The sequence below is a fragment of the Heteronotia binoei genome, chromosome 15 (genome assembly GCF_032191835.1).
Source record: "Heteronotia binoei isolate CCM8104 ecotype False Entrance Well chromosome 15, APGP_CSIRO_Hbin_v1, whole genome shotgun sequence".
NCBI lineage: Eukaryota > Metazoa > Chordata > Lepidosauria > Squamata > Gekkonidae > Heteronotia > Heteronotia binoei.
Window position 1 is genome coordinate 36,780,996 of NC_083237.1, and position 14,700 is coordinate 36,795,695.

Sequence of the window (14,700 nt, forward strand, 5' to 3'; positions counted from 1 at the left end):
GAAAACTTCAGCTCATTGAAAATGCTGCAGCCAGTGTATTGCTCAAGCCGCCCTGAGCCATCCGTGGGAAGGGCGGGATATAAATCCCAAATAAGGGCAGGACTGTATTATCCCACTGCTGAAAGATCTGCACCAGCTGCCCACTTGTTTCTGGGCACAATTCACAGTGCTTGTCCTTACCTTTCAGGCCCTAATTGGGGACAGGGTACTTAAAGGACTACCTCCATCCATATTATCCAGCATCAGTTAAGATCTGCCTCAAAAGCTGTCTGTGCCCTGCCTTCAGAGATGAGGCATGTAGAAATGAGAGATAGGCTTTTTCAGCAGTGGCACCTCGCTTGTTCAGCACCCTTCCTTTTATGGTTCACCTGATACCTGCATTGCTTACTGTTAGGCTAAAGGCCAAAACATTTCTCTTTGCTAAGACTTTTGATTAGGGGGTTGATCTTTAAACACTATTTTAGTCTCAAAATTGTTATTTTAAGCTATCAGTGGTCTGTTTTTCAATGTTTATGTTTTTATGCTGAGTCGGGTTTTTAATGCTGGTAAAACATCTCCTATTCATTTGTTTTTAAATTATTTTTATTTTATAAGCAAGCAGTTTCCTGGAATAGCAGCATCCCCACCACCCCCTTAAATGAATGAATTTCCATGGTTACTACATGAAGAGTCAACAGTATTCAATTTGGGTACATTCCATGGTTGCTACATCAATGAATAGTATCCAAATGGGGGAGCAGGTCCATAAGGCAAGTCCCAATGCTGAGTGGCAGAAGGTTATCTTGCTTCATATGAACATATGAAGCTGCCTTATACTGAATCACACCTTTGGTCCATCAAAGTCAGTATTGTCTTCTCAGACTGGCAGCGGCTCTCCAGGGTCTCAAGCTGAGGTTTTTCACACCTATTTGCCTGGACCTTTCATTTCAGTACTGCAAACTGTGACAAATAAGCGGGCATGGCAGCCATGTTCTTGCTTGTGTTTTATTTCAGATCGAGTTACTGACCCCCATCTCTTCAACTCATCCATCCTTCACACTTCCTGTTTGCTGTTTCATCCCCTGGCTGACCGAGTCTCCCAGGTTCTCTGCATCCATTTCTAACACCAGGTCTGCTGCTCTTAAATCCCCTAACCCCACAGCTGGAGCTGGCTTCTCCTTCATGTGATCCCAGATGGAGCCACTCCCTTCACACAAAAAATCTTGGAACAGCTCTTTGAGGCCATTATGTCACATTCAAACTTTTCCTCTTCCTTAGAGCCACTTGAATGTCTTTGTTTCTCAGGGTATAAATGACAGGATTCATGAGTGGTGGCAAAACAGCATACAAAACAGCAGCTAACAGGTCTATAGATGGAGACAGCATCTCCTGTGGTCTCATATAAGTAAACATGACAGTAAAGACAAAAAGAGAAAACATAGTCAAGTGTGGGATGCAGGTAGAAAAAGCTTTATACTTCCCTCGGCCTGGCTGGATTTTGAACACAGCAGAGAAGATGTAACTGTAGGAAACCAATATGACCACTAAGCAGAAAAAACCCACAGTAAGAACACAGACAAAAGTAAAGATCTCATTGAATTTGGTATCTGTGCAAGATATCCTTAACAACTGAGGGATATCACAGAAATATTGTTCAACTACATTGGACCAGCAGAAGTGTAGCCTAAATGTGTTTGCTGTTTGTATCATTCCATTGATTACACTCAAAATCAAAGCAATAGTTGTCATTTGGAAGCAGGCATTCCAGTTCATGATCAGTGTATATTGTAGAGGATGGCAGATTGCGACATAGCGGTCATAAGCCATGACAGTGAGCAGGGAAACTTCTGCAGTAGTGCATGCAACAACAAAGAAGAGTTGGCAGACACATCCTGAGAAAGAAATCCGGTTGTCATTCATAAAGGAATTGACCATGGATTTGGGAACAGTGGAAGAAATGAAACAGGCATCTACTGATGACAAGACAACCAGGAAAAAATACATAGGGGTGTGAAGGTGATGAACCAAGGCTACGGTTATGATGATGAGGAAATTTCCCATCAATGTTGCTAAGTATAGAGTGAGAAACGCCAGAAAATGTAAAATCTGTAGTTCTCGCATATCAGAGAATCCTTGAAGGATGAATTCAGTCACCGTTGTTTGGTTTATCATGTGTTTGCTTGTGGAAAATTCTGTGGAGAGAAAGGAATAAGTGAGGTGTATATGACACATCTGCCATAAGCAACCTAGCTGAAGTCTACTTAAAAGGCGACTAAAAAGCTATGTCAAATGTAGATACAAAGTGAGAAACGGAGATGTTTAGTCACAGCTGTTGAATGTCCCAGTGTCCTCAGTATGTGCTAAGATGAAGTTCTCCCCTATGCCTTAAAAAGCTGAGAATCAAGAAGAAAACTGAGACTATACAGAGATCATCATGGATGTCTTTTCCCCCCTTAAAATCAATTAAAAGTATATTACCTGTGTCAAAAACACTAGACAATTTTTTTCCAGCTCAGTATTTGATGCTTCAAAGTGGATGCGGGAGGGAGATATGAGGAGAGTGATGGAAGATTGGATACATAATCCTTTGTTGTATAGCTTCCACTCCACAACATGGTCTCTAATCACTTTTCTCTATCTTATTCTCCAGCCAGGCTCCAAGGCAGAAAAGTGTTTTATGAACATGAACGGTGAGTTGTCTTATCAAGACATAGAACATACCTTTAAAATTTCTTGAGATTTTTTTTCTTGTGCCATGCATCTCTGTCACCGCCTTCCATTACCTCCTGATTGAATTCTGTTACTTTGGAGATATTATTTATTTCTATATTGATCTTTAATGCAGAAATAAGTTTCTGATGTTCTAGCCAACAATGAAACATCTTCTCTGCCCAGATACTTTTTACAGAACAACTTAATAAAATTACTGCTGTTTTTGCTTCTTTTTATAATTACTGGACTGTAAGAAGATGGGGCTGAACTGCATGTATGAGATTGCCTCATCTCTTCTTGTTTGAATTTCAGTTATTTGTTTTCCATAGTTTCATATATCCCAGAGGGAGAAATTGAAAAAGTCCCTTGAACAAACTTGTCTACAGTCACCCGGGAGCTCTTGAATGATACAGTCCCTCTAGGGATGTTCCAAGCTCATTAATCAAAGTAAATTCCATTTTAGAAAAGAGGGCAGGTGCCAAAACTAGGACAGGCCAAGGAGAAAGGACCGATGAGCCAACTGTCTGGTGTCAGTAGATGTAAGGAGAATTCCCCTCCCTCCATCGCTTCAAATATTAATTATGACAGACAACAAGGCATACCCATTTCTTAGAAAACTCTAAGATGAGACATTCACAGTAAATTATGCTGTGAATCAATTTGCCTCAGCCCCCTTAATTTCAAATGAAGTACAAGAAACAATTGGCTGATAGGAAATCTGGAGAGCTAATTCAGAGTGGGAGGCCAGCTGCTTTATTCAGCTGGAGCATCTCACCTATAGTATTTTGCTGTGTCAAAGAATTCTTTAGAGATTATGGAACTATGGTTGAAACATAGAATTTTTTTTAAAAAAAACTATATAAATACACCAAGAAGAAATGCATGGGCTTTGATACTAATTCTGCACTATCCTATCATGTATCAGGTAGATGATGAAGAAAAAGAAGCACAAAACATAATATCTGTAGCTTCTAAGTAATAAAAAAATTCCAGGGGTAGGAATAATGTCACAATGCAAATTTCTTTTACATGGCTTTTGTATGAATAGATCCCATGATCACCAGCATAACTCTTTCTATTGGTCAAAGGGGAACTCATCTTCCTTTTTCACCAGCAAAAAAGCTGGTTGGTTTCAACCCAATAAATGATTACATATTAAAGGTGACATGAGACTTTTGCTTTGGCTGCACTGTGGCTACCCCTTTGAGATCAGCTATAAAGGCAACTGCACAATTCCTATCAATATTTTGATCCACTTCCAGGTACTGAACAAAAAACTTCTAGTATGGATAACTACCATTTCATTGCTTGCTACATATCTGATGCAATGGGGATAATGATGTAGGACTAGGGTATTTATGCATTCCAGTCCTACAGTAGGTTGGCTGCGTCTCCCACTATAGGGAATACTTCCTGCCCTGGACACCACTGTTTCAGCTGCCGCTTGGTGGAGCATCAGGAGCAGCACTACTAGAGTTGTGTTGACACTGTGACATGAGCAACAGAGTGAAAATGGAAATGACATCACTGCTTGGGATAATGCTATAAAATTCACCAGAAAGACTATGCTAAGAACTATGGATTTTGGGTGAATCAAAGAATGTCATAACAATGTGGTGATGTCACTTTCAGGTTCATGCTGGAAGTGCTATTCTGTCATCTGTGTGATGCCAACCAGCAGGACCCCCCCCCCCCATGTCTTCCAGATATTAACAGTATGGGGTTGGCAAACTTACCCCTCAGTAATAGTGAAAACAAGATATTATTCACTAAACCTTTAACAGCAGAAGAATGTTGCTACCCAAGTTCAAAGGCTGTGGCAAAACCATACTGGGTAAGCCAGGACAAACTTAAATAGTGCTTTTTCCAGCTATTTCTGGTCCTCCTGTCTGGTGATTGTCATTCTTCAAGGGGATGGACAGCAAACTCTTTCTGTTCTCAGTGAGCTGGAAATGTGTTCAAACGTCCTAACAGAAAAGGGATGTATGACAGACTGCACTTTTAGAAGATTAGATGCAGGGGGGTTTTTTTGTAGCAGGAACTCCTTTGCATATTAGGCCACACACCCCTGATGTAGCCAATCCTCCAAGAGTTTACAGTAAGGTCTGTAATAAGAGCCCTGTAAGCTTTTAGAGGATTGGCTACATAAGGGGTATGTGGCCTAATATGCAAAGGAGTTCCTGCTAAAAAAAAAAGGCCTGATCAGGCGTGTTTGGTAAACAGGTAATGGACTGTGAAGGGTTGATTCCTCATAGAGCTAGAGAGTCTTGAGTGACAGGCTACTCAATGGAATTGGATTAGTTAGCATCAGTTAAGCAGAGAAATACATCAGAACTGAATACTGAGAAGAATTCAGGCTGTGTTTTAGCCCTTTCTAAGAAGAGTTTAGCATTGACAGGCTTTTAGTTTAGACCTGACTGACAGCAGTTTAACAGCTAGTAGATTGGTGAAGACTTCAATTAGGGCCAGGCAAAGGGATAGATCTTCTAGTGAGAGTAGAAATTCCCTACCCAGTTAAAAAAAGGAAGATAACTCTAAGGAGTGGAAATGATCCTTGCTCTAATGTGCTTAGAGATTGCTTTTAAAAAACCTGAAGAGTCAGTAAAACTCGTATTAATGTGTTTAGTGAAGGAATTTGAGTGATGGATAGCATGTCCCTGTCTGCTGGAAACCCAAAGGGTCTAGGGTTGCCAAGTCCAATTAAAGAAAAATCTGGGGACTTTGGGGGCGGAGCCAGGAGACTTTGGGGGTGGAGCCAGGAACAAGGATGTGACAAGCATAATTGAACTCCAAGGGAGTTCTTGCCATCACATTTAAAGGGACAGCTCACCTTTTTAAATGCCTTTCTTCCATAGGAAATAATTAAGGATAGGGGCACCATCTTTTGGGGCTCATAGAATTGGACCCTCTGGTCCAATCGTTTTGAAACTTGGGGGCTATTTTGGGGAGAGGCACTAGATGCTATACTAAAAATTTGGTGCCTCTACCTCAAAAAATAGCCCCCCCGAGCCCCCAATACCCACGGATCAATTCCCTATTATTCCCTATGGGAATCGTTCTCCATAGGGAATAATAGAGTGCCTAGTAGACATTTCCCTCCCCCACCCACGCTTTCTAAAGGGGGGGAGGGCCTCCATACCAGGGAATCCCCCCTCCCTGCCCCGTCCCTCTCTCTCACACACAAATACTTACTGGGTCTTCTTCCCTCTGCCTGCTGTGAAAACGAAAGCAAAGAAAGGGAGGGGCCGTTCTCCGAAGCCCTTCCTGTTTCCTCCTTCCTGCCCAGCCTTAAAGGGGCAGACATTTTACAAACTGCTACACCAACATGAACCTTACAGGTATGTTCTCCCCCCCCACCCCCCGCTTCCTGATTTCTGGAGACCGGGGGATGAAGCTGCAAACCCAGAAGTCTCCCGCCAAAGCGGGGGGGTTGGGAAGCCTAAAAGGGTCAGATATGCTCAAGAAAGTATCCTATTTAGGAAACACTGAAACAAAAACTTCTCATTTTAAAGATTCAAAGTCACTGTGAAAAGAAACTCTCAGTTGCTTGAAACATATGAACTGTAGTCTGTACCTATTATTGATCTCCTCAGAGTTAATTATTGATTTCTCAGACATTTTAGCCGCGATTTCACCTGATCTTTTCCCGTCTCCATTGAATTTTTTTTTATTTTAAAACTTTTAAAAAGCCTCTAGAGGGTGCCATTTTCAAATTTTAAGTTAACAGGGTGATCTTTTCTCTTCCCTCAAGTTCCTGGGCTGATCCAGCAGCAAAAAAATCATAATATGACAGGGTGGGACAACCAAAGTTCTAAAGAAAAGAAGAAAACCTTTTGTGGTCTTGTTGGCACATATTTTTACTGCTGGTGGGAGTGTCCCTTTATTCAACATTTTTGGTCAGATGTTTTGCAACAAATCTCTTTAATAACTTCATAAATATTGCGTCTCTCTCCTGAACTTCTTCTTTTAGATTTATGGGATGAGTCAACTGCAAATGTTTATCATGAGGATTTAATTTGTATTCTTTTGGCTACTGCACGTCTTACTATTGCATCATCTTGGAAATCCTCCTCACCCCCAACTAGGCTGGAATGGTTTGACAAAATTTGGGACCAATTTGTCATGCAGAAGATTATAACAGTTGTGGATCATGCTAACTCTGGTTCCAATGGCCCCCATGACAGATTTGTTTCTACATGGATTCCTGTATTGGACTTTGTGTCACAGCATGAACTTCTCCCTTCAAACTGGACATATCACTCTTGGCTACATTTTTAATTTAATTTAATTTCTCTTTTTTATCTACTTGTCTTTCTTAATAATATATTCCTTTCTCTTTTTCTTCTTCTTTTGTCTCAGGTATCCCCGCTATTGACCACATGGTTATTTATTTCTGGCTTATTTTATGCCCTATGTTATCTCATTTTGACCACTGGAACATTATAGGCTGGTGCATCTTGGTCTATGCTAACACTGCTTTTATTATCACTCAAGGTTATCGTATTTGCAAGTTTATTTATTTGCTCTATGTTGAGACGCTCCTTTTACTTTGTTTATTTGCATATCTTACTAATTACCTTTTGTTAATCTTTATTCATTTGTCATGATGCATTTTGATTAAATAAAGTTTACTTTTAATTTTAAAAAAAGAAAAGAAAAGAAAACAGATTTAAAAGGGCTGCTCAGTCAGAAAGGGAGAGAAAAATGGAAGGAAAATCCTGACTCTGAGGGAGGGAATTGGGCTAGGTCATTGTCAGGTGAAAAAACATGAACTGAAAAGGGGAGTGAACTGGTCACTGATGTTCTTAAAGTCTAGATTAAAAAAAAATGATATCTCAGCTAGTGCCCTCTGGACAGATATTCACATAGTGCAGAAACTCCATATCTGAGTGGCAATTTTGAATGGGGAAATATCATGATCATCCTTAGAACAAAACATTCACTCATTTGTTTAATTATTTTATTCAAGTCTTCCTTCAAAAAGCTCAGAGCAACATACATGGTTCTCCCCTACTCCATTTTATCTTCCTAAGAACTCTGTTAGGTTAGGCTTAAAGTGAATGATTGGTAAAAGATCAGCTAGTATATTTCACAGAACAGATAGATTTGAATGCATGTCTCCTAAACCCTAGTTAGACATTTAGTCATTGGTGGAATTATGTGAACAGGTATTTGGTGGCTACTTTAATCGGTACTTGAAGGACTGTCTCCTTGTATATTGCTGAGCCCTTTATGATTTTACCATAGAATTTCTAACAATTCTTAAAGAGGAATGGTGTTATGTCTATGTTTTCCCCAGAAGGGACATAACACAACCTCTCAACAGTTATTTTCCATTCCTTCCCTGCTGCTACCCAGCCATTAGAGTAGGTGGGCAACTGGAGTTGTAGGAAGGAGATACCCAGACCCCATATGTCAAATAGCAAGACTGATTGCCAAGGTGCCTGGCATTATCAATATAATTTGCCCTGGAATTCCCTTTTCTTTACTGGAAAGAAAGCCAGGTGCCTGGCTTAGTCTCAGCACCAGCTATCAGTGTTCAAACAAAGAAAGGTTGCAGAGTATCCGTGGAGGGACCATTGCATCACAATCTCCCTTGTGGGTGTAGGCATCTTGTTCAGGAGCTGTTTTAATTTTTCCCTCTGGGTCTCTATTGCTACAAATGTAGAGCTTTGGAGAACATACCTCTGAAATTCTTGCAAGGGAATAGATGAGACTATCTCCTCTGTACAACTACATCCCATTTTCTTTGAGTTCCCCATCATCTTTTTACACTCATATCCATCAACTTTGAAGAAAAGAGAAGATGGTAGTTACCTACACACACACTACACTTGATCTTAGCCAAAAGGCCGAGAAGCGATGACAATTCCTTTCCTAGCCTGGCACTCATACTTTTAAAATCTTTTTGGAAATGATGGGGCAAATTTCCCCATTTCCCTTGAAACTGACATCAGTGAACATCCTGAGTGGCCACCTGTGTCCCCGGAGGACATCATTAGCCTGATTTTGCAACTTAAGCCCAAAAAGGCCCCCGGCCCTGACGCAGTCATTCCAGAGCTATTGAAGTTCCACCCAGAATGGTGGGCTCCACCCCTGGCCACCCTGTTTACTATGACAAACAGCACTGGAATAATGCCCAGGTCGTGGACCAATGCAATCATTGTTTCCATCCATAAAAAGGGCAATCCTTCATTACCTGAGAACTATCGGCCGATTAGCCTCCTATCAGTTGTCGGCAAGCTTTATGCCAAACACCTCCTAGTGAAACTAGAAAGCTGGCTGACAACAAACAACATACTTGGCCCAGAACAAATAGGGTTTCGCCATGGTAAATCCACCCTTGACCATTGTGTTGTTTTATTGCACCTAGTTTCTAAATGCAGTGGGAAATCTGGCAACAAACTCTTCGCTGCCTTTTTAGACCTCAAGGTGGTGTTTGACTCAGTTCCTAGAGAGTTGCTTTGGGTTAAGTTGGCCAGGATGAACATGGATCCCAGATTGCTTACCTTGATTTAAAAACTGTATACACGTACCAGCTGTCAAGTTAAGTACAATCTTCAGGGAAATCTAACTTCAGAAATCCCAATTTGTAAGGGTGTGAAACAGGGCTGTATCCTTGCCCCAGCACTTTTTAATCTTTTTTAAAACGATCTAGCCCTTGTTTTATATGCAATCGATGGGCATGCCCCTAAAATTGCTCACCGTCACGTTCCCATCCTTTTATAAGCGGATGATGCCATTTTACTGTCATGTTCCCAAATTGAATTGAGGCAGCTATTATACCAAGTTATGACCTATCTCAATAATAACGAGTTAACCCTGAATTATGGGAAAACAAAGATTTTAGTTTTCTCTAAATCCTGGAAGCAACAACTATGGTCAGTCCAGGGTAACCCTATTGAACAGGTCAAAACTACCAAATATCTGGGGATTAATTTTTCCTACAATGGGGGCTGGGCAGCCCATTGTAAGTACGCTCTAACAGTGGCAAGAACTAGTACCTTGGCTATTGCCCGTTTTTTCTATCTCAAAGGGAACCGATATGTCCCCATGGCCCTAAGATCTTTCAATGCGAAATCTAGCCCCCAACTCTTATATGGTGCTCCCATATGGATCAGTGCCTTCAATTACACCACTGAAGGCCTGCAATCCTTCTTTTTGAGGAAAATACTGGGATTACCCAATTGTGTTCCTTATGCTGCAATTTGCATGGAAACTGGACTGTTGCTGCTGGAAACTCGCGCCTGGCTTTTGACCTTTAAGTTTTGGCTGCGTCTTTTATTTAACTCTGATCAGAACTCTTTCACCTTTTTGACGCTGATGGACCATCATGCATCCAAATGGTTGACCCTGATCCAAAAGAAACTCACATCCATAGGAATTTCCTTGGATGCATTTTACCTATCCTCTGCTCCTGCAGTATTTCAATCCATCAAACGCAGATTACTAGACATCCAGTTGCGACGTCTAACTGAGGCAGCTCGGAAAACTTGCTCCCCAAGCTATCTGGGTCTATCCCAGACTCCTGGGCTTTTAGCTCCCTATTTCCTCTTTTTAACTGATCCTCACCAAAGAAGAGCACTCATGCTGGCTAGATTTAATGCACTACCATCGGCCATCCTCTCCGGAAAATACCACAGAATCCTCCGCAATCTTAGACGATGCCCTTGTAGTCAAGGAGTCATCAAAACGGTCCCTCATGTTCTTCTGGACTGCCCTTTCTATAGCAGCCCACGAGCAAAATACCTAGATGCTCTGCTCTCTGACCATCAAGGCCTTTCTGATAATGCCAAGGTCCGCTTTTTACACCACGGGAAACACAACTTTGTCACTACTCACGTTGCTTGTTTTTTACAGGTTGCGATCCGAATCAGAGAGGCTTTTACTCATGCATAGCCCACAGCTATTTTATGTCATTTAATTTTTGCTGGTTTTTTTATTATATTATATTTTTTATTATATTTTTATTATAGTTTATGTCATTTAACTTTTGCTGGTTTTATATTATATAATTTTTATTATACTCTATAGTGTCACTGCTGGTTTTAAAGTATACTGTATTCTTATATTAATGCCAATAAAGGTCTATGATGATGATGATGATGACTAGCCTTTTGGATATCAACTGCTACCAGCCTCATCGGTACAAACATTTCTACTTGTGGGAAGCTGGGATATCCTTGTTCCACATTCATGGGGTTGTCACTGAAATGACCCTTTCTTGTGTACAGGGGTCACTTTGTAGAAAAATAGGTGGTGGAGCTCATCCAGGGATTGTTATGCAGCTGCACCTACTATTCAGTGGACAAGGTGAGGAGGAGGAGAGGGAACCCTCAGAAAGGTTCAGGAGCTGTGCTCCAGTGAGCTCCTGCTGAATCAAAGGCTTGCTTGTGTACCTACCATATGAGCTTGTTTGACTGATAGGACAGTGTGGAGAAACGCCATCTTAGTTGGGAGGGAACATGAAACTGCTAAGCAGGCTTTGGGGCCTAGCCCTCCTTTCATTCCCCCCTCCCTTCCAGAGCCAAACCAACAACTCTAGGGGGAAAACCTCCTAGAGTGGCAGGAAGTTCTTTTGTTCTTGGTATGTGAGTTAGGCAGGAAGAGAAGCAGTCCTCAACTGACGCTCAAAGGAGGAGGTTGTGAGCATGGGGGCTCCTGCCTGTGGAAGAGGCCTATTCAAGAGGAAAAGGCCCCCAGGTAGTCAGACTAAGTAACTCATCCACAAGACAGGGCAAGTTTAGACCAGGGACAGTAGGATGCGTTTATAACCACCTTTTCTTTGTCATGCTGTTTGCTGTGCGGGTGCTTACCTTTTACATGCAACTGTTTTTGTTTTGTTCTTTTCTTTTCTTTTTCTCTTTTAATTAAATATTTTTACTATTTTGAATGCTGGCAGTCAAACTCTGTACCGCCTTAGACCATGCTGCTTTAAGACGGGGGCCTCGGGGAAGGGGGAAGGCATGCAGTTGGATAAGGTGCCAATCCTCCAGGGGTTCCCCGAAGAAGTGCTGTGGTCTCTGTGATACCCAAGTACTGGGTGGCAGAGGGCCTTGAGGCCTGGCCTCATAGCTGGAGAGGGGGATTGGGAGTCCTGTTCCTCTCAGTCTGAACCCCTAGACTGAGCAGGTGGTGGCAGCGAGCCCAAGTGGCAGCAGGAGAAATAGCTCCCTCCAGGAGTTGGCGACTCAATAGGGAGTTGACGGGACCGGGTCTGAAGGCAGAATCGGGCCGGTTCCGTCACAGACAGAAACACATAGGAGAAGACAGTCCTCGACATATGCTGGTCTCAAGTAGGGATGGGCACGAACTGGCTGAGGAACAAGGTCTACAACGTATTTTGGCCTACTCAAGGTTTGTAAACCAGAATTTATAAACTGAAGGACCCTTCAGAGTCATCAGAAACCAGGGGGGGGGGGGAATGTCTGCTGGGAAATCCATTATTCCCTATGGAGACCCTATGGAGAATTGATCTATGGGTATCTGGGGCTTCTTAGGGGATGTTTTTTGAGTTAGAGGCACCAAATTCTCTGCATAGCATCCAGTGCCTCTCTCCAAATACCCTCCAAGTTTCAAAAGGATTGGACCAGGGGGTTCAATTCTATGAGCCCCCAAAGAAGGTGCCCCTATCCTTCATTATTTCCAATGGAGGGAAGGCATTTAAAAGGTGTGCAGTTCCTTTAAATGTAATGGCCAGAACTTCCTTTGGAGTTCAATTATGCTTGTCACAGTCTTTCTCCTGGCTCCACCCCCAACATCTCCTGGCTCTCTCCCCAGTGTCTCCTGGTTCCACCCCCAAAGTTCCCAGATATTTCTTTAATTGGGCTTGGGAACCCTAGGGAGGGAGTTGGTCTAGGTTGTTGTAGGTTGAAAAAAACATTAACTGGAAAATGGAGTGAACTGGTCACTGATGTTCTTAAAGTATAGATTGTTTTTTTTTTAAAATGGTATCTCAATTATCTCTGCACATATATTAACATAGTGCAAAAACTCCATATCTGAGTGGCAGTTTTGAATGGGGAAATGTCATGATCATCCTTAGGACAAAACATTCACTCATATGTGGAAATGTTTTTATCCAATTCTTCCTTCAAGGAGATCAGAGAAACTTACATGGTTCTCCCCTCCTCCATTCTACCTTCTGTTAGGTACGGCTTAAAATGAATGATTGGTATAAGGTCAGCTAGTACAGTTCATAGAACATGGGGATATGGAAGCAGGTCTCCTAAGTCCTAGTTGGACATTTAGCCATTGGTGGAATAATGTGAACAACCTTTGGTGGCTATTTTAATTGCCACTTGAAGACTGTCTCCTTCTATATTGTTGAGCCCTCTATGATTTTACCATAGAATTTCTAACAATTCTTAAAGAGGAATGGTGTCATTTTCATGTTTTTCTTGGAAGTGACATAACATCATCTCTGATCAGTTATTTTCCATTTTCCCCCTTCTGCCAGCCATTAGAGCATAGGTAAGCAATTGGAGCCGGAGGAAGGAGATCTCCATCCCCTAGAAGTCAAATAAGGCAATAAGTCAAGGCAATAAGTTGCCCTGAGATTCCCTTTTGTTCGTTGGAACCCATTGCCTGGCCCAGTCTCAGCTACTCAGCACCAGCTATCGGTGTTCAAAGAAAGGTTGCAAAATATTTGTGACCTTGGCATCACAATCTCCCTTGTGGGTGTAGCCATCTTTTTCAAGAACTATTTTAATTTTTCCCTCTAGGTCTCTATTGCCATAGAAGTAGAACAGAGACTTGAAATTCTTACAAGAGAAGAGATGAGGCAATCTCCTCTGTACAATTATGTCCCATTTTCTCCCAGTTCCTCACCATCTATTTACATTCAAGTGCAGCAACTCTGAACAGAAATGAAGATGTTAGTAATCTTATTTTGTTTTGTGAGGTATATTTGGTCATGTGGGTGCTTAATCTCTGTCTAGCACATCAGGATCTGTCTAGCATATTTCTGTGAAGTACAGTGGATTTATTTATTTTTTTAACTGAGCAAAAATATAAACTTGAATATAAATATATAAACTTGAACTGTCCTCCCTTGCAAGGAATCTCATGGCAGCTTACAGTAACAACAAAGGCATACAAATATATATGTATCTCCATGCTGAGGAAGCTGGGAGAGGACAGAAGGCTTCCAAGCACATGTTCATTGTATATTTGTAACTGGACTTCTTCCTTTCTCACCTTGGATATACATTTGACAAATACACTTTATTCAGGCTTAATAATAATAATAAGAATTGCAGATTTATACCCCGCCCTTCTCTTTGAATCAGAGACTCAGAGCGGCTTATCATGTCCCATGTCTTCTCCCCCCACAACAGACACCCTGTGAGGTGGTTGGGGCTGAGAGAGCTCTTACATCAGCTGCCATTTCAAGGACAACTTCTGCCAGAGCTATGGTTAACCCAAGGTCATTCCAGCAGGTACAAGGGGAGGAGTGGGCAATCAAACCCGGTTCTCCCAGATAAGAGTTCACCCACTTAACCACTACACCAAATACCCATGGGCCACACACCAGGAACATTTAGGAACTGGAAATAATAACAAAGCTGAATTTAGCTACATCAATTGTGCAAATTTTGCTGTAACGACATAAAAATAATCTTAATTTATGAACTACTGAAGTGTTCCAATATTTTAAAAGCCACTTTAAAAGGAATTTTTCTCTGACGTATTCCAGACAGTAGAAAAATACATGTGATAGTGAAGCTATCACCAGCAAAGGGACAGTTGTGAAAGCATTGTTTTGGAGGGTTGTGGACAGTGTAGAACAATGTGTTCTCCTATATGACCACCTCAGTTTGGAAACCATTTGACAAATGTGAATTTTATTTGAATTTTTAGTACATTCTATAAGGCTGCTCTTAATAGATTGTGTGTGTGTGTGTGTGTGTGTGTGTGTGTGTGTGTGTGAGAGAGAGAGAGAGAGAGAGAGATATTTGTAAACATACTTAATTCCTTTCTCTCCATAGAATTCCCCCAATCAAACGA

At 41.6% G+C, this 14,700-nt stretch overlaps 1 protein-coding gene across 1 annotated transcript; it reads right to left on the bottom strand.

Moving 5' to 3' along the window:
• Positions 1-1,224: 1,224 nt before the first annotated feature.
• LOC132583400 (olfactory receptor 14A16-like) lies at positions 1,225-2,165 on the bottom strand. The gene has a single exon (XM_060255049.1). The coding sequence runs from the start codon at positions 2,149-2,151 to the stop codon at positions 1,225-1,227; it is 927 nt and encodes a 308-aa protein (XP_060111032.1). The 5' UTR covers positions 2,152-2,165.
• Positions 2,166-14,700: the final 12,535 nt, after the last annotated feature.